Source organism: Pundamilia nyererei, unplaced genomic scaffold, assembly GCF_000239375.1.
Source record: "Pundamilia nyererei isolate P.nyererei 1_Seehausen unplaced genomic scaffold, PunNye1.0 scaffold00004, whole genome shotgun sequence".
NCBI lineage: Eukaryota > Metazoa > Chordata > Actinopteri > Cichliformes > Cichlidae > Pundamilia > Pundamilia nyererei.
The window spans coordinates 5,486,794-5,514,161 of record NW_005187405.1 but is presented as its reverse complement, the minus strand read 5'-3'; the positions used below and the strand labels follow the sequence as shown (position 1 = coordinate 5,514,161).

Here is a 27,368-nt window from a genome sequence, read left to right as displayed (position 1 = left end):
AACCTGAAAAGTGAAGTGCCTTAAACTGAATTCTTCCAAATGACCAACAGGGGGCGACTCTGGCTTCAAAAAATCAGACTATCGTCTAACCTAACCCTAACGCAGACTGAGTCTATAGGGGAATGATATTATTTCGAACTGTGTAGGACCTTAGTAAACACATTTTGCCAATTATTGTTTTTAGACTTTATTATAACAGAAATATTTATTATAACAGAAAAGCTGAGAACTGAAGGGGAAGATACGCAGAAAATGACAACAGTGAATTGAAATCCCTGCCTCTACAATAGCCTTTCGAGAAATCAGTTATCTGTGCAACCCAGTGAGCTAAACCAGCAGTCTGATGAGTCTGACATCATCGTGAAAGAATAAACTGTCTTTATTAGGAAAAATGTTTAGGAGGATTTAATTTCAGGGATTTTATCTTCAGAGCCGGAGCTCAGTACTTTCCCTCTGTCTCACATTATTGCGCGGTGACAGAAGCTTGACGGTGGGGAGGTGCCGGAGGAGTTACCGATTGTCGACGTGATCCTGGCTGACATTGACTCCCTCGTGCCGACACATGACGAAACAGGCCGTCCTATTGCCGAGTGGAAACGACAGGTGATGGTGCGGCAGCTGCAGGTCAGGCTGCAGGATGATGAGGAACAGAGGAGACAGGTACTGTCCAGCTTTTATACTGCACTGTGTATACAAAATTCCCAAAGCGTTGAGCTACTTGCTTAAAATCCATATTGTTCCCTGTAACAGGACATAGCTAATGGCTACATGCCAGTTGACGGCTGGAAGTACTCCCAAGCCCACAACGCAGTCTTGGGACCCTTCGGTGAGCTCCTAACAGAGGATGACCTGGTGTACCTGCAGCAGCAGATTGAGTCTGTTTCACATCAGAAACGCTGCCAGGCGTATGAGCTGGAGCTGACCAGGCTGACTGAGGAGCTGAGGGCAATTTTACCTTATCCTATTGTCAACATTTCCCTCAACAGAGAGGTTCTGCAGCAGATGGACTCTGAGGGGAAAATGCAGCTGACTTTGCCAATCTGGTGCAGCCGTGTCTCAGAGATTATCAAGAATATGTCTCTCCTGGTGGCTAATCTGACTCAAATCACAGAAAAAGATGGTGAAATGGGGTTAGTGGAGGGCATGGTGGAAGGGATGAAGGGTTTACAGAAGATAAAAGGTAACCCAGGAATTGAACTGGGACAGGGATTAGTGCAACCAGGTCTAAACTCAGAGGAAGCCCATGTGGAGGCCTCCAGTGTATGTAGGATACCTCACATAGGGATGGCATCTGCTTTTAGCCATCGTTTGGAGAGCAACAGCTACAGAAGAGCACAAAGGGAAAAGGTGGAAAGGGAGATCCAGCAGTCTGGAGTCTCAGTTAGAAACCTCAGATCAACCTTTGAGGGTCAGATTGGTAGCATTTATCCCTTTGCTGGGGTTATAAAAGCAGGAGGGGGGTTGACAAACCAGGCTGTAAATGGAGCTTCAAGTGGAAAGAACAGCGATGTCAATACAAGCTTCAAATGTGAGGTTGACCAACCTGACACTCCTAAAACAGCTGCACCTGTAATGGAAACGACCAGCTTAAGAAAAGAGCGAATCGTGGTGCTATTCCTGAGCCACTGGAAGAAATCTGCATATGCTATTACAGTGAGAGCAGCAAGGCAGAGGCAGGGACAGGCTGCAGCGCCAGGAAGAGTGACAGAAGCACAGCCCCAACAGAAAATCCCCTCTATGTTTCAGTTCTGCCAACAACGAGGTGCTGTGGATAAAATGCTGAACTCCTGGAGAAATAAACTAGAACTTAGAGAAGTGCAACCTTTACCTTCCTTTAGCGTTTCACAAAATCCTCCACCTTGTGTAACCTACTCCCCAGAACAATTCCTTCCAGATGTGGATGGTGTTGCAGTGAGCCACGACACCTTGACCCTCGATCTCTTTATGCTGGGTTACTTTCACATCTTAGAGCAGGATTTGTCAGCTGAGGAGAGGAAGATGAGGCACCTCCTTTGCTTTGAGGTCTTTGACCGTGTTGGCAGTTTTCCTTGGGAGAAGGTGCGGGACTTCCATAAGGCTGTCCTCCAGGAGATCCAGGCTGGGAAGCGACAGTGGAGCGACGGCTTCGAGGACATCAAATTTCACTTCTTTGGTGATTCAAATCCATGTCACTGTCCACCACCATCATCATCATCATTGCTGCCAGATTCCAAATTAGTACCCAAAGTTATAGTTCAAAGTGCTACTCCGGATGAGCGCTGCAGTGACACAGACTTCTCCTGCTTCCACAATGAAGACATTTGTAAATATATCGACCGCAGTTTTGCTTTCTGGAAAGAGAAGGAGGCGGAGTTGTTTGACTTTGAACATTAAGTCTGCTTGTTAAACGTGATGCTTTTGCACAGATTGATGTTGGTGTGTTTGTTTTGTTGAACTAATAAATTTTGTAGCAGTATTAAAAGGTGTGACTGTTAAATAGATGTAGTTATTGTGTAGCTAGAAAATAATGTAAAAAAAACGTGATTTCCCATGTTGTAACACTGACAAAGTTACAGCAAACATTTCATACAGTTTAGATACTGTTTTCAGTTTACATAATTTGAGAGATCATTGCAATTTGTTCGGACTCTATTTAAAAGGACAGTGCAGTAAAAATACATATCGAAAGGAGTTTGATGATCATGTTAAATGTGTCCCAACACATGAAAACAATATGTTCTCGGCTGTGTAAAGTGACAGCATCTCTTATTAACAACACACACTGTGTAAAAGTCGGCTACCCTGTGTTAGAAACCAGAAAGTGCTGAGTTTGAAAGGCAGGGAGGATCTGATAAAATATGTAGATGCAAAAGATGCATGTGCCTCTCAAACCGCAGTTATGTTAGAACGGAAGTGCATCTCCTGTCAGTTCTAAGATTTTATGTATTGGGACTTAATAGAGAAATACAAAACATGACACATTACACTGTAAACATTAAGCCAAGATGCAGGAGAAATGTAGTACACTGTCACCATCTTCAATGGAAATAAGAGGTTAAGTAGCAGTCACGTTCTACTAATCAAATACACTTAATTAACTGATAATCAGCCAGTGTGAGCGCCTCTATAAAAGCAGAGGTTTTGGCAGTCTGCTGCTTTGGAACATTGAGCATTGAGGTGTTTGTTATTACAATGCCAAAGAGGAAAGAAATAAGCAGTAACCTTAGAATAGCAACTATTGTTGCCCATCAATCTGGGAAGTGTTAGTTTAAGGCCTTTTCCAAACAGCCAATCTTCCCAGGAGTGGATGTTCGAGAAAATACAGCCCAAGGTCAAATTGCAGAAAGGGTTGTCAAGAGAAAGCCTCTCCTTAAAAAGAACATGGCTGCATGGCTTAGGTTTGCAGAGTTGTATCTTTAACAATAAGCTTAGGACCGCACAGCACCACGTTTGGCAAAAACCAAACACAGCATAGCAGCACAAACATCTGGCTTGAATGACGAGTCAGCATACAGAGAGGAGTTGCAACAGCTAACGGACTAGTGTAGAGTCAACAACCTGTCTCTGAATGTGGACAAAACAAAAGAGATGATTGTTGACTTCAGGAAAGCACACAGAGATCACTGTCCACTTAACATTTATGGATCCTCTGTGGAGGTCGTCAAGAGCACCAGATTCCTTGGTGTCCACCTGGCGGAGAACCTCTCCTGGTCCCTCAACACCAACCCCCACAGACCCCTCATACACACTCTTCACCGTGCTGCCTTCTCGCAAGAGGTACCGGAGCATCCGGGCCCTCACTGCCAGACTGCCAGAATCACTCGCACACATACACAAACAAACAAAGGCACGCACGCACCAAGTTCCTTTTGCGCAGTACTCAGTATTTTGCACATTTCCACTGCACTGTCTTGTGTCTGTATCGTCCTGTTATGTCTAGTGTGTTGTCTTGTCTTTTTGTTTGTTTTTTATTTGCAATTTTTGCACATTGCACTTTACATCGACCTGTGTTGATTGTCTGTTACATGTCATATGTAGCACCATGGTCTCGGAGGAACATTGTCTCGTTTCACTCTGTGCTGTACCACTTTACATGGTTGAAATGAAAATAAAAAAACACTTGACCTGACTTGTCTCATGGCCACAAGTCACGGGCGCCTTGCAGGGATTGAGCTGACTGTGAATCCTCTGTATGCCTCTGTATCAGCCATTTCTCTGAGAGCTAAAGTTTGGCTAAAACTGGAGTTTTAAAGAAGGACACACAGAGTTTTGTTGAGACAGAAGTGGATGCTAAAGATAGGGTTAAATGGGTGGTGGATGATCCGTGTTGACGAGCACTCCCTTCAGGGTGGAAACAGTGAGAAACTGTACTATGATATATAAATACTTACTTGTGAGTAAATGAATTGCATTTAATTTTTTTTATAATAGAGGAGCATGGAGCAAATGCACAAAATGTGTAAAGTTTAGCGTCATAAATGACAACAGACTATAATCTTCTCACGGGAGAAGTCATGGCAAACGAATTTCTCATGTTTTTGTTTCAAAAATGAATAAAATTATTAAATTGTTTACGATGTTTCAAACAGGATAACTGATCATTAACTTCTTAGAACTCAGAACTAGTCATTAGCAGTGTTGCTGGGCATTTTAATTCATACTAACATCCCATTTTAGGAAATGATACTGAATATACCTTAAAGTTACATTTAAATGTTTTATATGGTTGGTGAAAAAATAAAAATTACATTTATTAAATAAATGTATTTTTAAAATCGTCTCTTAGGTGTTTCTCTTATTTACCTTAAACTAAAAATCATGGGCGTTTTTAATTAGTTTATGTCCAAGAAAAAACAAAAAAACAAAACATAGTACAGCTTCAGGCCCAATAGAAAGGTGAGGGACTGAGATAGGTGAGGTCGCGCAGGCGCACAAGCTTCCTAAATTGACAGGAGGATGCTGAGCTGCATTCCCATCATTCTGTGAGTAGAGGAGGATCCCCCTGCGCAGGCATAGCGGGCGAGACACCGAGCGATAAAAACATATAAAAATAATCTAAGTCGAGCTGTTTATCTGCCACCATGTCCGCTGGAGGAGACCTGGGGAACCCCCTGAGGAAATTTAAACTCGTGTTTTTGGGAGAGCAGAGCGGTGAGTCAGAGCTCGGGCGGGTTTGGGTCATCCTTATCAAACATGCGCATATATCGAGGGCCATGTATGCAATCCGTGATCATTTTGGGAAGTTTAAAGTGAATCCAGAAGATGTTTCTAGTGGCTTTGCTATATTAGACGCCCATGTTGCCCCTGGCATAATTTGTAGCTGTGGAAATTTTGATTAACCTTTGAAGAAAAAGAAAGAGAAATGGCTCGGATATAAACGCAGATTCTTGTATATCACCTAGAGTGCTTTTTTGTTGTTGTTTTTTACTTGCCGCAAAGTGCCATCATTGGAAGCAGGCGCTGGGAATTGTGGTGTTTTGATGTGCTGCAGTGACCAACAAATATGCCCAGCCTTTTCCAGATAACGCTATATTTCCCCACACATCGCTTATTTCTGACACAAACGACCCTTTATTGTGTTATATGACAGCGTTTAACATTTCCCCACCACTCGATGGCTATTATTTTTTTCTTTTTAAAGAAGAAGATAATAAGCGGTCCCCCATGTGTCAGTTCGGGACACACCCAAGGCTGGCGATGTCTGTAGCATCTCTAAACCTCGCGGTCTCCGATTCGGTCCCATAAATAATCAAATAAAAGAAAAAAAACGAGAGCTTGACAGCGCCACGATAATATACCAGGACTATTTAATTCAATAATCCGTGTATTCAGGGTGTTATCGGCTGTGTATGTGCGTTGATGTGATGGCACAAATTCAGGAGGAGCGGATCGATAATGGTTTAGCGCTGTAAAGCTGCCCGAATACGTGTTCAGACATCAGACATCCAGAGTGGCAGCAGAGGAGCTCTTATCCCATCAAAAGCACGAGCAAAGACTAGAAAAACACATAATTAGGCCTAATATGACAGAAGCTTGGCCTGTTTGTGTCTTACATTGTGATGCTTTAGTGTGTGTGTGCGTGTGTGTGCTGCATGTCTAAGACAGAGCTGTGTGTCGACTGAAAAAAAAGCCTCACGGTGTGTTTGCGTGGCCTGTACTGCAACGTTGCTGTCCACGGTGCTGAAAGGAGGCCTGGTGTGGCCACTGCCCATCGCTGGCTTCAGGAGTACTGCTGTCTGCGTACTGTGCATGAGGCCCTTCTGGAAAGAAAAAAAAAAAGTCCTGTCCTCACTCATGTGCGGATCTGATGTAAAATGGTGCTGCTGGGAGGGATGTAAATAAAAATGGAGATCACTAGGCTCACCTTGATCCTCTGAGATCAAGTCTCCTTCGGCATCAGTCCAGTGAGCATTAACAGCCGGTCTTTTTGTTACCGTGGTCACATTTCTGGACACAGTTTGTGTTTTCGTTGCAGTCACCTCTCACATTATTTTCAAGGATAAAAGACAGGATGGGAGGGGGAAGACTACTTATTGTATTTAAATTGTTCACCTTTGGTTGTATGGTAAAACTATAGCACTGAGTAGTGTTGGAAATACACAAAAAAGAAAGGAAAATGCAAAGGAGAAAGTGAAGGCGAAGAAAATACACACATAAATCATGACTAAACGGGAAAACACATAAACGATTAGCACAAAACATACAGACATTTCACAAAAAACAACGTCGCAACATGACTTTGAGATTTTGGTTCTTATCTGAAACCTTGAAGTGGAATAACATTTGAATTTCACTTTAGATGTTTGCATTGTTTAGAAGCGTACATGTTTCTGTGAAGAGGAACATTTACACATTTGATAACAGGAAATCTAAGATAGCAGATGTTTCTTACTTTGAACTGAAATCCATTTTGCTGCCCTTATTTTGAGCTATTCATTGATTCATACTCACATATTAACTCAGGCATATTTTTGGTGAATTACTGGGCAGATTTTGTTCCAGTGAGTCATGGATTTTTTCTCCCCCCCATCCTTAATTTCTTTTCATTTTTACTGGCTTGATAACTGGCACTGGTTAAATATTCATATATAACTGTGGTGTTGTCACATCAATGAAGCATATTTTCATTATGTTGATTGAGATCATATATCGATGTGTCCGGACCCTGAAACCAACCTGTGTGTGCTCTGTTTTAGTGGGGAAAACGTCTCTCATCACTAGATTCATGTATGACAGCTTCGACAACACATATCAGGTGAGATCTGGAACAGATCCAGAACCTAAAAACAATTTAAATTATTCAGCAGCATTGATTGATGGCGTTGCTGATTAGCATCTAAACGAAAGAGGTATTGGTGGCATTGCTTATAATTGTAAAAGAAATGCTATTTTTCTTTTGGAGGTTGAAGGTTAATATGGGACCGTTATTGCAGCAAGTGCTTTTTGGTCAAAAAAACTCAGTATATTAGATTTTCACAAATTATGTCCTGATCTGAATCATGCCATTTATTCAAACATGATTAGGAACAGCATTGCAGCACTATTAGTTTCTTTAAGAAGAGAAAATATATCATTCCTCCTTCGCCTTTCTCAGAAGTTTGGTACATAACAAGTCAGAAGGATTGGGCCCTGAGGGCAGCACAAATTAAATTAGTGTTTCAGTCAGATTCAATTTCTGTGCTTGTTGGCTCCCTTTTTTCCCCTTTCTTAACAGCTTTATGTATTTGAACAAAAATCACTCTGCTAGAGACAACAGATGGTGCACAGAAACATTTACATTTTAATGTCTGGGTTTTTGTTGATGATTTTCTCCCCCTCTTTTGCTCTTTCCTCTCCACAGGCGACCATTGGAATTGACTTCCTATCGAAGACAATGTACCTGGAGGACCGGACAGTAGGAAACCTTGATCTTCATTTTTAAAATTCTCATTTCTAAATACAGGCGCAGATGACTTGAGGTTTTAAGTAGGAAACAGCCCAATTTCTTCTCTGCTTTGACTAATCCTTGATTTGATTTGCTTAATTATTCCCTTCCGTCACACACTAATGTGATTATGTTATGGTTATTTCTGGTAGTAACAGCTTTGGTGAGCTGACTTTTCTGGCCCTAATAACTCAAAGCCTTACCCATGGATCATCTGCTTTAGCCAGTATTAATACTTTTTCTTTGTCAGGATATTATTGTGCTCTGCCAGCCTGCACAGGAGCTGATACTGGCTTATCCTCCTGGAAGTGTACTTATAGGCTATGTGTGGTGTGGCAGTTTATGCTGAAGGCGCGTGTGTGTCTGTGTGTGTGTGTACACATGCAGGTAAGGCTGCAGCTGTGGGACACAGCTGGACAAGAGCGTTTCAGGAGCCTCATTCCGAGCTACATACGAGACTCGACGGTGGCTGTGGTTGTCTATGACATTACAAGTAAGCCGAAAGCTGTAGCCTGTGTATGATATACATGATACATTTGTATGTTTCTGTGTTAAACGGACAAACACTTGAGTAAAAACATATAGTTTTCTGTTGGGTTTTTGAGACAAAAAAGCTGTATGTAATAAGAACCTCTGGGCTCCACAGATGTAAATTCATTCCAGCAGACCTGCAAATGGATTGACGATGTCAGGACAGAGAGAGGAAGTGATGTCATCATCATGCTAGTAGGCAACAAGACAGACCTGGAAGAGAAAAGGTAAAGGTGGTGGCTTGTAATCATCTCTAACATTTAGCTACAGTCTTCGACATGGAGGTTTTGTTCATTAAATGAGCAAAAAAGCTGTTTGAAGCAACACGTCAATGCCGAATAAATTAGCCCGAGATGCTGAGTCTGGCTTGATTTTCCTGCAGGCAAATCACGATCGAGGAAGGAGAGCAGAGAGCCAAAGAACTGAACGTCATGTTCATCGAGACCAGTGCCAAGACAGGCTGCAATGTCAAACAGGTGATCCCTGCAGTTTTACCAGATTTCACAGCATTTTTGCCATCACTTGATTTCAGAGTCTCTGCCAATCCCCAAATCCCTCCAAGGTGAGCACGCCACCACACAGATAAATCAAATGTTTAAATATGGACAATGTTGCTAAAATGTGCATTCCGTATTTAGTTCTTGCTGGCTAAAGATAAATGAAAAGAAAAAACAAAAGCTAGTTTACCGATATCTATCTAGTACATTTACTCAACTACTGCACTGAAGCACACATCGAAGGCACTAACATTTAATGTTACTAGCTATACCACTTAACATCCAGTAGAATTTTGGAAAATATCAAACTTTTTACTTCAATAGATTGATCTTACTGCTGTAGTTATATTTTAGAAATTCAAAATTTTAAAGTAAATCTTCAAATCAGGCCAGCTTCAACAAGCGCTATAGTGGACATTTTTTGTGTTGCATTGCTACTTTTATTCAATACTTCCTTCATCACCTTCAGTATAGACATTAAGTAAACATCAAGGCTAGTATTAGTCAAGGGGTAACATGATACAAAAAAAGCTCCCATCTTCCCAAAAATAATTTTTCACACATCTTGTGATGCACTCCCCCTCCCTCCCCCCTCCCCATTTTTAAGTTTTACAATTTTTTCGTGCCCGCTGCCTCCTGCTCTTTAACCTCCTCCCTCTTGTTCTCCTCCTAGCTGTTTCGTCGAGTTGCAGCAGCCCTACCTGGAATGGAAAGCCTGGACGATGCAAATCCTGAAGGCAGTATCCTTTACAGCAGCCGTGACTCACCATGCCGATAGCCAAACAGCCCAGCAATAGGCAGCTTATTTTTAATCTCTTAGTGGCTGCTGGCACACGTACAGATAGACTGCCGAGGAATCAGCCATTAAACCTTTTATGCTTAATAGAGGAGGAACACACAGAGCCAGGAAGATGGTGTGGATGCACAGGCACAGCACCACATAGTGGCTGACAGGGAAGTGACGGCAGAGGAGGGTGTGTGATGGAGGATGGTTGTGTAAGGAAGGTGAGGGATTCTTATCAATAAATGGGAATTATTATATGGAAACTTACAAACCAAGAAACATTTAACTTTAAAGAAGTGCCCTTAAATTGTAGTATAACATATGGATTTGTCTATACTATGAAGCTCAACATATTTTGGTTTGTCTACAGGTCTTGAGGATTGTGGGGAAAACATGGGGCAAAGTTTTTGGGGCCTCAGATGGAGCTGCATAACATTGGATCAGACAAAAAACTACAACTATGGAGGGGAAGGAGATAGAAACAAGTAGTTGTAGCATGCAGGACCTGAGTCCACATTAGCTTACGGGAATCTTTGACTATCATTTGTGGCATGTCTAGGCCAAGTAGTTTACTTCGCCATGTGACTTTTCCTTAACGTGCCAATTTCCAGTGATTGACATCAAGCTGGACAAACCAGCGGAACCAGCTGTGCCTGAGGGCGGGTGCTCATGTTAATGCAGAGCTGCACTTGGACAGCTCCCTTCACACCATAGGCTTGTTGTGTTGCTTACTACTGGTTAGCTTCCAGTTGACTTCTCCAATTGGATATAGGATGTGGGCCTTGTATCTGATTGGACAAATCAAATGTTATCTTTCAGTCTTGTTCAGTTGTAAAATATTGTATACTTTGTCAATATGTAAGTGACTGGAGGAGAAAAGGGAAGAAAACAATTGTTGCAATGAAAATGAACACACACACACTGAAAAAAACAGTTTGGAGAAAAATGAGGAAACCAATGGAGTTCTTTTCGCTGTTATGTTTTGTATTTTTTATATATAAAAAGGGAAAGCACCAAAAACGATGCCTAAACACAGAAGGAGAAATAGCAGGAGGGTCGGCCATTTTTCTAAATAGCTGAACATGTCTGAATGTCTGCAGCACGCATGCACGCTGATCTGATCTTTGACCTTTGGCCTGCCCTACAGGGTTTCCGTGCTCTGGAAGGAGGCTGACTATCTTAGAATGTTTTATAGCATCTCTCTATAGCATCTCATGACAAGACGTATCTCATTTGATATTCCCACAACTTCCAGTAGGATCACCTAACAGTAGCTGTGAAAATGTGGCACTCTATCTCTCTATGGGTTTAACTTTTATAGAACAAGCTGTACTGTGGTTAAAAAAGAAGTAATAAAGAGACAACTTACTATCACAACTCCCTAACCCTCCTAAAAGTCCTCTCCTCTTCCTTCTCTCCTCCCGCTATCCTTCTGTCCTTCCAGTCTCCCCATCCCTCCATCCCGGTAATACACATATAACAATCCACTGTAATGCACCGCACTGTATATAATAATGTAATATGTATGTTGTGAACGTCCCTCTGTAGAAGTGGTCCTTGTTCACCAGTATGAATAATGTAATAATGTTTAATGATTAATAAATTACAAATTAAAGGGCTTCTCTCTCCTAACCATCAACATTTACCTGGTAGCACAATTATCTACTCTTCTATTTTATTTACTTTCTGTTTTTTTCTGAGAAAATGTGAGATATGGCAAGTTGTTGGGAGTTTGCACAAGCAGGTTTAAACCACTACACTAGTTACATTAAATAGAAAACGACAGAATATATTTAAAGTAATTAATAATTAGTAATTAAATAAAATACACAGCTTCATTTACACAGCAAATATTTTTCTTGGGAATAAATGGGTTAGTAACACTTAAGATACGCTAAGACAGCGGTCCCCAACCTTTTTTGGGCCACGGACCGGTTTATGCCCGACAATATTTTTACGGACCGGCCTTTAAGGTGTCGCGGATAAATACAACAAAATAAAACTAGTACCGGTACCGAAAAAAAAGAAGATTTATTCATAACACACGTGAAAAGACCCAGGAAAACCGAGTTAACGATAAAAATGATAACAAAATAACGCTGAAAACCGATAAAAACCCTGAAAACCATACATTTCACACCTGAGCCTCAACTCTCGTGGCCCGGTACCAAACGACTCACGGACCGGTCCGAGGCCCGGGGGTTGGGGACCGCTGCGCTAAGACACTGATAGCATCTAAGTTTAAGCTATGAACACAATTGGACCTTAGGTATGCAGCATTTACTTACAATATTTAGTGTTTAGTTATGTTGTGTACCAGGTTTTTGTGTTTTTAATGACTAAATATGAAAATCTAATGAGCACTTCATGTGTCTTATGCAGATATCAGTTGTTAACTGGTAGCTAGCCAATTTAGCTGTTATCTAACTCTTAACATTAACAATCAAGTAAAAAACACTAAATAGTGTAGCCTCACCAGTTTGTTGTTTTTTATGAGTACCCTTTTGTGACATTGCCTGGTGACATAAATTGAAATTATATTTGCTTTACCTCATAGGAAACCTCAATTGACATTTTAGCTACAGTTTAGCTTAATTAGCTAACTGGTTGGAAAAGAGACAAACTATGGACTATTCCTAAAACATGAAAACATTCATAACTTCCTCACAACTATGAAATGAAAATGAACAAAAGTAGTCTCTGAGAATAAGAGACTGGACCAGTATAATCTCAGACCCTTCCAGATGCCTGTATTACGCATTAGCTCACCATACTCAGGGTGTCTCTCTGTTATCTGGAATCACTTAGCCTAACATTGGCAATCAATGAAGATGGTTTTTCAAAGGACGATGAAACAGATGAGAAAATATGAAGTCTGAAAGCAACACAGCAGTGTGTGAGTGTAAAAAAAACCCCAGAGTAATATCATATTAACAGTATGTGGATTAAGTGCTTTAGTCTGTAAGACTGGAAAACAGCAGCAATATTAATAAAGTTTTTCCAGGAATGAGAGCTGGTGAAAATGCAGATTGTGTAAGTTAACAGATTCATCAATATTAGCAGCTCTATCATTAAGACATGGGAGAACCTGATGGATTATAAAAAGTATTACATTAAATCAATGTTTAAAAGCAGCTATTAGGTACTAGTTGATCTCTAACCTGAAACTACAGGTAGCATATCATATTAATTATAAGTCACTTTACCCGTTACCATATATCCTGGTAAGAAATGATCCACCTTCACAGTACTGTAAACTCAGGGTTAATCCTGAAGTCACCCAGATAAGATTAAACCCTGCTTCATAATACAGGCCTCAGGTCTCTGTATCTCATTTACAAACAAACTTTCAAAGAATCTAAGACTTGAATTCTTCGCTGCGGGAGATTTTATACTGACCTTGTCACATTTTTGGATGACCGTTTCCATCTCATATGGTTTGGCACACAAACCACAGATGATTTTTTTGGCTACTAAAGCAGTAGCTTTTTTTAATGCTTAACTTAGTTGGCCATCTTCTGGCTTTGGCTTTGGAGTGAACTAAGGGACTTAGTGAGCATATTTCTCAAGCTACCCAGTTGTTTCCTAACCTTATTTATGAGTTAAAGTAATTGGATACTCTAGCATTTAGACCTAATGGATATTTACATGACATGAAATTGAATTAGTGGAAACTGCAGGCAAATGCTCTCTAGTAAATGACAAGCCCGAAGCCTTGACCTTAGACGAGTTTTATTTTACCATTCTCTTGTGTATTTGGAGGAGAGACCGGTTCCTCTTTGTTTAGGCCTTTTTAGTAGAATAATGAGAATTGGAGGAACAAACTAACAGAATAACAACTGCATAAAGCATAGTAGGCTACCAGTCATGCAATCAGTCTGTCAGTCATTAAACTGTTTACAGTGTTAATGTTCTCCTGTCTGTGGCGAAGTCATAATTATCACACTAATGCGGAGTTCCCTGTGGTGAGTCAGTGTGTGAAAACCTGACAGGTGAGGGGAAGTTGAGGTGGAAAGAACCTTTTAAGAAGAAAACTGTCACACATCAGGTCACTTCACTCTGCTCTCCTGATGTAAGAGGACAGGTATTCCCCTGGATGAAGGCCGTTAGTGCTGTTAGTGGACAAATGAACTCAAAAGAGACAAAAGGTCCAGGGCTGGCCTCCCTGGAGGGAAGTCTCAGAAATGAAAGGCTGGTAGCTTCATTTTTTTTCATAGAGTCATAGATGCGTTATTAAAAGCACAAACACAGGATGAAAAAAAATACAGGAGTTTTTAAGATATGGCTTATGCTTGTATGCAGTCAGCATGAAGCAGTGCACCTTCCCTGTGAGGGACACACCCCCCACATCTGAAATTCTTCATCTGTGGTCTCAGACCGTGTCAAGTCATTTCTCACTTGCACACAAAAGAAGATCATGTCAAGAGTCGAGGTGTTTAGGGACACAAACCTCCGCTCGCTGCTGAGGGAGCTGCGAACTGACATTGCTATGGCTGTGGATGACCCTTTCCCCCTGGTCTATGGTTTGGCGGACAAAAACATCATCACAGAGCAGCTGCTGAAGGTAAGAAACTGAACAGAGATTGGATATCCGTATTAATTGTGTAAACCTTAATTTTGATTTGAAATAATTTTTTTATGCTACTTTAAGCAAGTATCGGGCTGCTTCCATTAAAGGATATCAGTGCTGAACTTTCAGTCTTCAAACTCATAAACTTAATGTGTCTATAGGAGACTCTGGAGAAAGAGGCTAGAGAAGGCATCCACAAGGCCATGTACTCCCTCCTGTCCTGGGTGTTGGAGCAGAGCAGATCCACTGTCCAGGCCTTCTTGAACAACTTATCCAAAGACTATAATCTGGACAGCTACCCCAGGCTGCAGACCCTGCTCACTAACCTGGATTCCCGTATGTGACACACAGTTTACGACAAAACATTTGACACACACAAATAAATCTACATCTATACACTTGTTATAGGCATGAATGTCATAATCATTTTGTCATGGTGATTGACACGATAAGTTCATGATTCCTATTAAGGAATAAACTATTGTTCTCCCACGATGGAATGATTGTACATCATACATCTATTGTGACTTCAAAATGACAAGAATTGAGTGCACAAGTTTTACTTTATGTTAGATTCACACAGGCTCAAATATATGGATCCGTACACCCCCATTAATATTTGGTTAAGTGCCCCTCAGCAAGATGCACCTCGACCAGATGCTTTTGGAAGCCATCTGGCATAATTCTGATGGGATGTTTGAATGGTGCTCTTGGCAAATTTGGAAGATTTTATTAAAATTGGCTGGTTTCCTGGCATGAACCCGGCTTTTAAGCGTAGCCCACAAATTTATTGGGAATTTTGGAAGGTCAGTATCTTAATGTTAGCTTGTTTTTATCTATGCTAAAACCATTTTGTGTGTGTGTGAGTGTCTGTGTGTGTGTTTGGAAAATTAAATTACGTCCAAGTTTCAACCATCTAATTCCCAATTTGAGGTGAAGTCAAAGAATTTGGATGTAGTCCTCCTCTTCATTATTCCATCCACTCTTGAAATCTGTCATTACCACTGGCAGCAAAACAGCCCCAGAACATGATGCCACCACCACGCTTGATAGTTAGTACAGTGTTCTTAGGTTTGAAAGCCTCACCTTTACTCCTCCAAACATACCTCTTGTCACTATGGCCAAGTAGCTCAATCTTTGTCTTGTCTTTTGCCAGACCTTAGTAAAGTGGTCACCTGAATAACTTGTCCCTATGTACAATTGTCTGAATTTATCTTGGAATCTGCAGCTGTTTAAAAATGGCTGCAAAAGACAACTTGTGTAAATCTAATAGTCTCCTTATTAGAGTTTCTTGGACTTTCCAGTCTTATTGCCAACACAATGAGTGCTGTCAAACAAATCCTTTTTAAAGAGAACTAGTGGCGGTAGTCAACCAGTTAATAGGTGAGTATATGTATGTATTTTGGTCTGTATGTATACTTTTGAACCCATGTGAATTAGAGAAATATAAATAAATAGTTTCTAGTGCTCACTATTCTTGTTTAGATTTTTTATCTGTTTATTTAGAGTCAATAAAGATGATGTACAGTTAAAAGAACAGTTCAAAGAAATCATGAAAAGACCAAAATTCTATGACGTTCCTGCCCATGATGAGCGTCTGAGGATCCTCAGAAGAATACTCTACTGTACCAGTGTCGAATAACATTCAGCACAAACTGACATTCCTCAGATTTTTTTCTATTTTTTCTTATTAATTTACAAAAGCAATAAAACCTCAGTTGCATCTGTTGCACCAGAGCTGAAAACAGTCTCTCGGGACAATTTTCTGTCACATTTAGACTCTAATGGTTTACATTGTTGCTGATTTTGTTTGACAGGAAGGGAGACTGCAGGTTCCAAACATGAAAACAGACCATCTGGAGGTCACAAACCTCCTCACAGTAAGAAGAGGAGCCATGCGGATCGAGAACTGAGCTCCCAGCGGTCACAGTATCATGCCAAGACAACCGATGGAGGAGGTCATCTCCCATACTGCACTTGCTTTGTATCATAATAGGCTTATTTTGGCAATCAAAAGATACATAGGCTTCACAAAGAATTAACCTGGAATACTCTAAAACGCACATGACTGTGCTGTCTTCATTATAAGGTCTTATCTACTCTGTTTAAGGAAGTAAAGTGAAGCTCTACAGAGTGAAGAGTGAAGCTCCTGGCTCCAAGCTGCCACCTGAAAACAGTAATTATCATAAAAATAAATATATTAAATACTTTTATGCCACGAATACATAACCAAACCTATTTTCTGCTTCAGGTGTGCAAGTACCGTCTTCCACAATCCAGAGAGGAGTCCACCTGCCCTCTTCATCCTCGTCCTTCTCGGCTCCCTCCACGGATCCCCCAGTCAACCATGATAACCAAGAAAAGGTGCATGTTATGCAGGCATATTGTTTGGAAGGTAAGTCATATAATGAATATGTGAACTTCTTTTTTCAGAAAACTGAAGCAACATCAAACTATGAATGTGAAAACACAGACCTAACTAAGCTTTAACCTTTATGCAAGATTTTCCCCTTTAAAACCCACTGTCATTTAACAGGGGCCACCAGAGAGCCCATTAAAGCTGGTGGGGGTCTGTCAGAGGAGACAAATGCATCAAAGTCCAAGTCTGCTAAGAGCACATTTCACCACCAGGTGGAGACAGCCACACGCATGGTAGACGCTGTAATCCCCTCACTCTTGCTTGTGCTTTATATGAATGTGGGTGCCTGCTTATCTATGTTACATTTATCGGCCTGTGTTTAGATTCATTACAATGATGATGAGTGTACAGTGTGTAAGGATGGAGGGGAGCTGATCTGCTGTGACGGTTGCCCTCGAGCTTTTCATCTGGCCTGCCTTGACCCTCCACTCTCGTCCATACCAAGGTGAAGAATAATGTGCTGGTGTGCCGAGATGTTTTTTTTTGCTTTGAGAAAGAGGTTATAACTTTACATTATCTGCAGTGGCTCTTGGCAGTGTGAGTGGTGCCGTGGACACAGGGTGAAAAAAGAGAAAGCACAGCTACCCTTACAAGTAAGTTCCTGAAGGAAGGAAGCAGGAAATGTGCACATACTGAATCCACTGAATAACCTACAGTACTGTGAAAAAGTCTTCAACGACCCTCATTTCTTTATATTTTGCTAGGAAAATGGGGAATGGTTTCAGCAATTTGTTAAAACATGAGCAAACATACATAGAAATGCAGTAATGCAGTCAATATTTGGTATGACCACCTTTATTCTTCAACACAGTCTGAACTCTCTTAGCCAGCCGTCTGGTATTTTCTTTAAGTAGTCTTCAGGAATAGTTCTCCAAAAGTTCTTCTTGAAGGTTTTTTTTCTTCTGATTTTAGCTGCTCTGGGCTCTGGTCTGGCTAATCCATGACTGATAATGTTGCATTGTGTGTTCTTTCAATCCAGGTGTGCATTCACTGCATTGGCAATGTGTTTGGGATCATTGTGATGATGAAATATTATCCTTTTCTCGATCAGACACTTTCCAGATGGCACTGCATATTGGATCAAAATCTGTTGCTACCTTTCTGCATTCAAGATTTCAACATTTTTGACAAGATTCCCAACACCACTAGCTGAAATGCAGCACCAAACCATGACAGAGCTTCCACTGTGTTTTACAGATGGCTATAGACACATTGTTGTACCTCTATCCTGACCTCCTCTGTACATGATGTGAACCAGACGTTTTAGATTTGGATCACTCCAGGACACCCGTGGTCTTTGGCTTTCTGTCATTTAAAATTTTTTTATTTAGCATACCTCTCTTTTTCCCTTCCTTAAGAACTGCTTCTTGACAGCCACTGAGACCATTTGCATCTGCTGCAGATAGTTTTTTGGGCCTGACATTTTTTCTTTTGTCCTCCACTTGTCGATTGCTTTTTAAGGACACACTGCGCACCATGCTGAGATATGCCTGGTTTTTGGCTAGTAGCTTTTGGGGAATCATCTTGTTGGTGCAAAAATGTGCTATCTTCAGCATTTTTCATAGATTCAGCAAAAGAAATGAACAAATTATGTGACTAGACTGAAAATGAGTAGACAAAAAGCAGCTGAAGAAAACTTTAAAAGGCCTTTGGAAAGCCTGGAGAGCTATTGCTCAAGGCCACCAAAAATTCCTAGAAAGTCTGGGAGTCTTGCGAGAAAAACATAAAGAAGTGAGCAGCGGCCCAAGCCTCTGAGTCACCCCTAGTACTGACTAGTACTGTGTGGTCATTTTTAAATGTGAGAATCTTTCTGCTCATAGCAACTTATATTTTCAGTACGTTTCATGTGTAAAAGAAAACTCATGGCTCTCACACCCTGTCTGGTATTTCCAACTTTAGTAATTTGTATTTACGTAGTTTAGGATAATAAGTCACAGTAAAACTTGAAGACTTGTTTACAAAAAAAAGTTTTAAGGGCTTTGGTAAACACTGATGCTTTTTCTAGAACTGATCATAGTCTAAATATTTGCATTCAGGCTCTCTCAGCTCATCCTCAGCAAACAAACACAAACTGCAGTAACTCCATCACCGATGTCTCATTCTACTCATCGCTGTCATCCTCCCTCACAAGCGTCACGGCGACGATGAGTGCGTCAGGTGGCAGAAACCAGGTGACCTTCTACATCATTCACCCATTTTTTTTAATCAGTTCAGCTTCCATCAGCCTCATTCTTTTTCCGCCTCTGCAACATGTAAAAATAGTCACACTTGATGCATGTATAAATTTGTCTCCAGTGCTCGGGTGGAGAGCTGGTTGGTGTGAGGGAGGTGTGCGGTATTTGCCACCTTGGAGGAGGAGATTTGACCCACTGCTTTCAGTGTCTGAAGCATTTCCATGTAAACTGCCACTTTTCCAAGTAAGAAAACCACTAATTTCTTCTTCTGACTGTAGAAGAAAGATTTTTAGGAGATGACAGAGAGCGTTTCCCCTGAGCTCCTGAAATCCTAATCTCAGCATCATCTACATTAGAAGAAAAAAACATTTGGGGCTCTCTGAGAACTTCCTGTATGTTGGTATTGACCACCAGTGTGCATTAAGGGTGTGCGCTTTCAATAATCTCTCTTGGGATAATGGTGGCTAATGGATTGTAAGTGGAGCCCTTGCAGCTGAGTAGTGAGCAATGTGAGCGAGGTTCACAATGATTTTACACAACGATAACACAGATACAACAAATTAAAGCCGAATCCATGTGATAAGCTCTCGTGGCTCCTTTTTATGTTGATTAAAAACACAGTATTAACCAAAACCAAGCGATAAGAAGAAAAAGCTTCCCTTTTTTAATTAATTAGGGCCCCAAGTTTCATGTAAACAGTTTATTTTCCCAGCTGGAAGGGTTTGAACAGCTTCCTGTGTCAGAAATGACATATTGATTGAGAGAAACCTTATACACCACGGAAATGTTCACTCAAAGCATTTGTGTGTTTCTAAGAGGGAGGTCCATCTGCCTGTCCTGCTCCAGACTGTGGGGCAGCTCTGCTGAGAGAGAGGCTGAATCCAGAGGCGGGCAGGTGTGTCTCCACATGTACACACCTTGAAAAAGAATTTACAACCTTTATTATCTTAATACCACCGAATACTCTATGTAATCTCTCCTGTGTGTGTGTCTGTGTGTGTTTGTCTTCAGCTTGCACCTCTGGCTCAAAACACACTTAGTCATGATCAAAGCGCCTCCCTCTCTGAGCCCATCCACCATAAAGATGAACTGGACTCCATCCTGGGAGACGTGAGTGGAGATCAGTTACATGTCGATATCACAGATGCAGGCAGGGTGCAACAGTTCACGTCAGACACAAGATGACTGTTTCCTTATCACAGAGACAGTCAGTGAGCTGTCGGGGTAAACAAAAAGCACCGAGGACAAAACATTAGGCGATTTGGAGCAGCTTGTCCTGATGTTGTTAGCTGTGATTTTGGGCCTGAAATATGTGTACAGAAGTTTCACAGATGTGTACAGATGTGTGAGTTCTTCTTGGCTTCACTGGGCTCACAGTCTTGATTTGGGTGCCTCTGTTTTTAGCCCCTACCTGCTGACTATTTAAATAATTTACAATTCAGAAGCTAAATTTTCGAGTTACAGTGAACTCTAAGAAGGTTTGCATTATAGATGGCAGATTGATTGATTAAAGGATTTATATTTACCTAATATGTTACTAAATCTATGACAAATAGACAAATAGGTGTTCAGCAGTTAATCCTATTGTGTTTTCTTCTCTTCACTGCAGCAGAGCTCCATTGATGGCATCTTACAGTGGGCTTTCCATAACATGTCTCGTCCTCTTCCAGGCTCTCAGGGATGCTACCAGTGACAGAGAACCAGGAATGCAACACTGTAAATCAGCAATGATGAAATCAGTGTGTAGCTGATTAAAATGAGCTCACTAAATATGGGTGCTGATTATTTGCTTCTTTCTCACTGCTTGTTAAAACAATTCGGTGACTTTTGATTGAATGTTTCATACACGAGTCATGTTTTCCACCCAAAAAAATATGAAAGGTTATGTGAGAATAAATCATAATATGAAATGTATAGAAATGGATAGTTGAACCCTAATCATGTATGTAGAAGATCTGAATGTACAACACGGTGAACCTTGAAGCAGATGGTCTACAGCAGCAGACCAAACCAGGTGCCACTTCTGTCAGCTGTGAACAGAAAACTGAGACTACAATATTCACAGGTTCACCAAAATTGAACAAAAGATTGGAATAACATTGCCTCATCGTATGAGTCTCGAATTCTGCTGCAACATTTAGATGATAAAGTCACAATTCGGGGTAAACCACAATAAAGCATGCATCCCTCTTGCCTTGTATGCCTGCCATGTAACAGTTCAGGCTGCTGGTGGTGGTGAAATGGTTTGGGGGACATCGTTTGCACACACTGGGTCCCTTATGAACAGTTGAACCTTGTTTAAACATCACAGCCTACCTGAGTATTGCTGTTGGCTTAGTTGCAGCATACCCATCTTCTATGACTGCTTCCAGGAAGATAACACCTGTCACAAAGCTCAATTCACCTCAAACTGGTTTCTTGAACATGACAATGCTCTCAGTGTACTCAAATGGCTTCCACAGGCACCAGATCTCAATTCAATAGAGCCTCTTTGAGACATCATGGATGTTTAGCCCACGAATCTGCACCAACTATGTGATACTATCAAGTCTGTATGGACCAGAATCTCAGAGGAATGTTTCCAGCAGCTTGCTAAATCTGTGCCATTGAGAATTAAAACAGTTCTGAGGAAAAAAAAAAAAAAAAAAACGGGTCCAGCCAAATACTGCCTAATCAAATGCACTTAATAAAGTGGTCATTGAGTGTATATAACCCAAGCCAAGCTCACTGACCTCAGTGCTGTGTGTATGCGACCATTTGCCTCCAAGTTTCCATGGATTTCAGTGCACTTCTCTGATGACATACTGCTTTATTGTGATTATTGATGGAAAATATGCACTGTGCAATAAAACCACTGGCCTGAAACTCCTGATTTAACATTGGACCTGTGACAAGTTACAGCTGCAAAATTAGCTTGTAATGCTGCTCTTGCATTAGCTACTCTTGGTCTTAACTGATAAAATAAATGTAGTTACATAGTTAAATACCAATACCAGCCTTTCTGTAATGCTTTGCCTACTCTTTAATCTTTTAGTTCTGTCTTATTTTCCCTGCATAATAACCTCACGACTCAGCACTTGTGTGGGAGACATGGCAATGGGCCACTGATATCTCTGCTCATACAGATTGACCCTAACAACTGTTTGTCAGACTCGTCATACGCACATACGTATTTGCATACACACAAGTGTGTGCATTTTGGCTCTAAAGAACCGCAGGTGCTGTTCTTTAATGTGTTTATACACACAGGGAAACTAGACAATAGTATGATAATTTCAAGTCTCCGCACCTTATTTTTCCCTGCAAATCACAGACAGATGTGCTTATACAAGAAGAAAGTGTGTTATAGTAAATTAATACCCACATGCACACATGCACAGTGGTGAAACACAAAGAAAAACAGACAATGTAAATGTCTGCATGTGCCCAAAGTCATTTTCTCTCACTGCTTTGGATCTGCAGTTGAATTTACATTCACACGTTACGCCACATGGTTTCAATACAATGAGGTATGCACGCCGAGAAATGCCTCGATTTAACAGGAATTCCTTCAGGACTATATCACTTCAGTGAGGAATGTTGTTTTTGTCATGCTATTCATGAGTTTTAGCATGACTGCCAGAAGGATGGAGCTCAGCCAGGCAAATTTTTCTCCCCTCGGTATTCGGTTGCCATGGCTCAGAGCTCCTACAGACCCAAAACAGAGGATGAGAAACATGTTTTCAGTGTGTGTGTGTGTGTGTGGTTGGATCTGTGAATGTACAGCTCTGTTTATTTATCAGCCTGCTTTCCAAATAGTTCATGAAACATCTTGCATACTTGAGGCCTCTGTGCCTTTGTCAATATCTGACACGGAGAAGAGAAAAAGTTTGCGAGAAACATTTTATGCCTGAGAATGTCAAATTCTGGCACTGCTGCAGGTTTTCCATCTTAATTTTTACAGTGTAAGTAATGTTTTTACTTGAGGTTTACTAACACACCATCCTCCTGGGGGTGGGTGCAAGCCACATAAAAGACCACATGGAAGAAACTGATAAAACATTCAAAGAGCTTTTCAGTCCAGGGGGGAAAAAAACACCTTCTCGCCACTAGGTGGATCCCACCTGTTTTTGAGGCTTTGTACGGGAACATAATTCTCACCGCAGCATGATAGCAGGAAGTAGGCTATTTTCTCCCACAAAACAATGTTTGAGCTTGTAGCGAAGTGGGGACTGCCGAGATTTGATCTTAGGCTAAGGCACCATTTCCCCATACAAGTGATAACATTACAGCAAAAATAGATTTCAGATGGAGATACTCTATTGTTGATTCTATTTATGTCACAGCTGTAACTGTTGGTGACTTGTAAAATCAGCATTACGAAAGGTGCATGGTGAGTTTGTGAAACATTTTCTGCTGTTTCAGACACTGAAAATACCTCAGGCCACCGAACTCAAGAAATATTCATGCCCAAAATTTAAATAACAGGATTACATGTAAATTTTCCATGTAATTTAAGAAATCTGCTAAGAAGTCATGTTTTTGTGTAAAATCACACAGATGTTTGGTGTGTCTGTTATCTACTGAGTAGTGTTGTGTTATAATGGTCTGATTGTGTCTCATCTCCTGTGTTGCATCATATCTCTTCTCAAGTTTTACATACTGTTTTTCTTGCTTCACGGCATTCCTATATGACGTCTAATGAGGAGGAGAGGTCACAGACGTTATCTGGAGTATTAGTAATGTGTTGTTTAAGGCTTAGGTCATGGCCTTATTATGTCTGCTTCTCAAAAACCTCAAACACTGGACCATTGTTTCGCTATTGGTAGCAAGCTAAACAAATATTAAAGATGTTTCTTTATTCTAAGCCGCTGTAATTGTGTCACTGTTTCATCACACTTGTATGGGAATGTTTTAGCGTTTATTTGGCGAGACTGGATGTTTCTCAGATGAGAGTTTTACGTTTTTGAAAGTGGTTGAGCAATGATTACAAAAACAAATAGGCGCAAGAATCGTGTCTACACCCACTTTTCTGTGTCAGTCAGTGTGAAGTCAAAAGGTTAAATTGTCTAAACACACGCATCCTGTTACAACTACGTTCATCACAGGCCAGGAATTCTTTGGAAAAATATGATAAGTGAAATTCCCACGCTTTGGGCATCCTCTCTCTTTGGACAAGTTAAAGTTGTGGGCAGCTTTCCAGCGTGTGTCCCTGCTGGGCCAAGGCAGTCCAGGTCTAAAGAGCTGAAGCCTCTGCGACTTCCAGTCATGACCCTTCGCTCTTTGTTCGCACTATTGTTATGGGCAGGAAATTGCAAGGGGCCCTGCTCAGGTTTGGCATGAAACTTCGGAGCAGAATGTGCTACTTCTTTAAAACCCTGAGTAACAGCAGCACCACTGCGAATAAAAGAAACCATTTTAACACACTGAGTAATGAGCAACCTTTTAAATGACTAAACTAAGATTGTATAACTATGACCCACGTGAATGTGGGTCATAGTTGTTTATATAGAGCTAAAGACCCATAGTTTATCTTCTGATAGGTGTTAACTTCCCCACAGGCATTTTTATTTACAATCTCAAACGCTCATTGTCTTTCATTTGTATGGACTGCTAGGACTGTAAGCTCTGCCCTCTGATTACTGATTTTCTGCCTCACTGACCACTTCATTAGGTAAAACTTGCTAGTACCAAGTTGAGCCCCCTGTCTCTTTCAGAACGGTCTACATGCACAGATTCAACAAAGAAACATTCCTCAGAGATTTTGGTCCATATTTACATTATAACATCACACAGTTTTTCCAGCTGCACATCAATGATAAGAATCTCCTGTTACACCACATCCCAAAGGTGCTGTATTGGATTGAGATCTGGTGACTGTGGAGGCCATTTGAGTACAATGAAATCATTGTCATGTTCAAGAAACCAGTTTGAGCCTTGAGACATGGTGAACTTTCCTGCTGGAAGCAGCTGTCAGAAGGTAGCCACACTGTGGTCATAAAGGGAGGAGAACAATACTCAGGTAGGCTGTGACAATTTAAACAATGCTCATTTGGTGTAATGGGGCACAATATGTGTGCCACACATTACCCCACCAGCAGGCTAAATTGTTGATGCAAAGCAGGACGTATTCAAGCTTAGGCCAAAACCCTACCACCTGAATTTGAATGTAAGAACAAAAGTTTTAACACTCATCATATCAGGCAATGTTTTTTGATCTTTCATTGTCAGTTTTAAGAACATAAACTGTTGCCTCAAACTCTTATTTTTTAGCCATTCTGTACTTAAGTAAGAGTAAAGATACTAGTGTTGAAAAATACTCAAGTAAAAGTGAAAAAGTCTCTGAAATGTACTCAAAGAAAGTTAAAAGCAGCTTTTTGGAGGACATGTCTACTAGCTATTGTTGTGCAAAGCTAACTGAGCCTTGTGATATATTAATGTATTAATGTAATAATAAAATAGTATCAGTAGATGGGAATAATAAAAAAAATTACTCAGGTTGAATCATTCTACTAAATGATTCAACCTGAGTAAGCAGAGAAAAAGTAGGACAATTTAAAAAAAACGAAGCTCTATTTTCTTTGCCACTAAACAGGAAAATGTGTACAGTCAGGGGTTACAGTGGGATTCGGTGGGTGGGGGAACTCTAAAACCAGTTTTAATGGCTCAGCCTGAGGAAAAGAACTAACAATGATTTCTATTGAGAGCTCTTAATGTATCAGTTGTGATCAGCTGCTCTTCTTTACAGATTTATACATCTGAATTTAACAAGGTGTAAGCAGATGTTTCATGAGTTCGCCTGTTTATGCTGTCTTATACTAGACAGCCATTGCGTAACAGTCACACACACTGATGTTTACTTTAAATCCATTACAACACAGCAAAGTATGTGAGTATTTTTCATGCAACCTTTAAATAACACAGTTAATCTACCTCAGTTTGCCAAAATGTCACATAAACCGACCCAATATTTGATTTAAAAGCATGAGAACTTCCATTTCCAGTGTATCAGACACCACTGAGTAGTCCTTACCTTTAAATCTAACCTCATTTCCTCCTGTCCTGTCTTTCTTGTCTTTCTCCATCTCTGAGTGAAGTTAGCGTCTTTCTTTTCTCTCCCTCTCCCTCCCTTCTCTCCCTTTATGCTCGCTCATTTTCTGTAGGGCTAGCGAGATGCTGAAGTAAAATAAGAAAAAGAAAAAAGACAACACGAACCACTTTAACCCCTGACTTTAGCAAAGGCTTGTGCCTCATTGATCTCTTTTTTTTTAATATGACATCCTCTGGTGATTAAAACATGAACAGGACTGCCTTTCATGTGTTACTGTTCAGACTTAAATCGGTTTAATGTTTGAAGGCCTGTGGGTTAAACCAAAAGTAACAAGCCTGTTTTGAAAATGTAGAAAGTACAGATATTTGTTTAGAGAGTAAAAGTAAAAAATAGTCAGGAAAAAAATATTCAAGTAAATTACAGTACAATATTCTACTTAAGTGCCACAACAAAGTATTTGTACTTCTTTACTTCCCACCTCTGGCTTTCAGAGAGCCTCTTCTGCATACCTCGACTGTAAAAAGTGGTCGTTTGAGTTACGATTGCCTTCCAATTAGCTCAAAACAGTTTGGCTATTGTCTCCTTATCTCTGGCATCAACGAGGTATTTTTACTCAGGGAACTTCTGCTCACTGGATATTTTCTACTTTTCAGATATTGTTTTGAACCGCCGAGATGAATGTGTGGGAAAATCCCAGTAGATCAGCAGTTTGTCAAATACTCAAATCTGGCACCAATAGCCATGCCACATTCAGTATCACTCAAACCACCTTTCTTCTTCATACTCATTCTCAGTTTAAACTTCAGCAGGTTGTTGTAACGATGTCTACATGCCTAAATGCATTGAGGTTCTTCCATGTGAATGATTGATTACATATCTGCACTAACAATCTGTTGAACAGGTGTACCTAATAAAGTGGCCAGTGATCGCAGTGTTCACACATATATTAAACACGTTAAATATTGTCCTTTCTTTGGTTAAATCTAAAGCCGAGGGTCTACTTTTCACCACATATGAGCTAGTTAAAGAGAGAAAAGACTTCCCTTTTCTTCACTGAAATGTAATCCTTCACTCTCTACTGTGTTTTGCACACAGGGAAAAACGTCTGATTTATGACTGCATAAAGCAGAAGGTTCTAATAAAAAGTTATACATGTATTTAAATGCACAACAGCTGACTAGCACTCAAGAGATATGACAGTAATGGAGGGAGAAGTCAATTACATTTGCAACTGTGGTTGAGTTTTTCTCTTCATGATTTTGATCCTGTAAGCGGTAAGGCTGTTATGTGGAGCTTGTTTGTGGACTACATGGGCTTTTGTAAGTGTGGATAATCATTTTTAGATGGCTGACCTTTTTTTAAAAAAGTGGTGCTGCACTTCATTCCCACAGGCGAATCAGATCGATAACAGAGTAACAGAAATGATATTTTCCTGTTATAGAAACTCTTCTTTCAAAATG

The 27,368-nt window shown here is 40.6% G+C and overlaps 2 protein-coding genes across 3 annotated transcripts; both read left to right on the top strand.

Annotated features, from left to right (window-relative positions):
* Positions 1 to 4,917: 4,917 nt before the first annotated feature.
* rab6bb (RAB6B, member RAS oncogene family b) lies at positions 4,918 to 11,360 on the top strand. The gene is made up of 8 exons (XM_005721314.1): positions 4,918 to 5,130; positions 7,176 to 7,234; positions 7,820 to 7,873; positions 8,291 to 8,396; positions 8,550 to 8,661; positions 8,817 to 8,910; positions 9,605 to 9,671; positions 10,327 to 11,360. Exons 1-8 carry the CDS (start codon positions 5,061 to 5,063, stop codon positions 10,389 to 10,391), a joined length of 627 nt encoding a protein of 208 aa, XP_005721371.1. The 5' UTR covers positions 4,918 to 5,060; the 3' UTR covers positions 10,392 to 11,360.
* Positions 11,361 to 14,476: 3,116 nt separating this feature from the next.
* On the top strand, positions 14,477 to 20,638 carry aire (autoimmune regulator). Of its 2 annotated transcripts, none has more exons than XM_013912040.1 (12): positions 14,477 to 14,621; positions 16,103 to 16,243; positions 16,396 to 16,461; positions 16,537 to 16,680; positions 16,822 to 16,937; positions 17,028 to 17,149; positions 17,228 to 17,297; positions 18,741 to 18,875; positions 19,000 to 19,121; positions 19,695 to 19,773; positions 19,890 to 19,988; positions 20,491 to 20,638. In XM_013912040.1, exons 1-12 carry the CDS (start codon positions 14,489 to 14,491, stop codon positions 20,569 to 20,571), a joined length of 1,308 nt encoding a protein of 435 aa, XP_013767494.1. In that variant the 5' UTR covers positions 14,477 to 14,488; the 3' UTR covers positions 20,572 to 20,638. The 2 variants fall into 2 exon arrangements, with proteins under 2 accessions (XP_013767494.1, XP_013767492.1); XM_013912038.1 differs by having other exon boundaries at positions 20,488 to 20,638.
* The last annotated feature ends 6,730 nt before the right edge of the window (positions 20,639 to 27,368 follow it).

What these genes read in the sequence shown, in the direction of transcription:
- rab6bb (XM_005721314.1), top strand. Translation starts at nt 5,061, where the DNA reads ATGTCCGCTGGAGGAGACCTGGGGAACCCCCTGAGGAAATTTAAACTC. An exon ending in GCTTCGACAACACATATCAG is followed by an intron (nt 7,235 to 7,819) that starts GTGAGATCTGGA and finishes TCCTCTCCACAG; the next exon opens with GCGACCATTGGAATTGACTT. An exon ending in CGATGCAAATCCTGAAGGCA is followed by an intron (nt 9,672 to 10,326) that starts GTATCCTTTACA and finishes GCCAATTTCCAG; the next exon opens with TGATTGACATCAAGCTGGAC.
- aire (XM_013912038.1), top strand. Translation starts at nt 14,489, where the DNA reads ATGTACTCCCTCCTGTCCTGGGTGTTGGAGCAGAGCAGATCCACTGTC. An exon ending in CCACTCTCGTCCATACCAAG is followed by an intron (nt 17,150 to 17,227) that starts GTGAAGAATAAT and finishes CATTATCTGCAG; the next exon opens with TGGCTCTTGGCAGTGTGAGT. An exon ending in CTGAATCCAGAGGCGGGCAG is followed by an intron (nt 19,774 to 19,889) that starts GTGTGTCTCCAC and finishes GTTTGTCTTCAG; the next exon opens with CTTGCACCTCTGGCTCAAAA.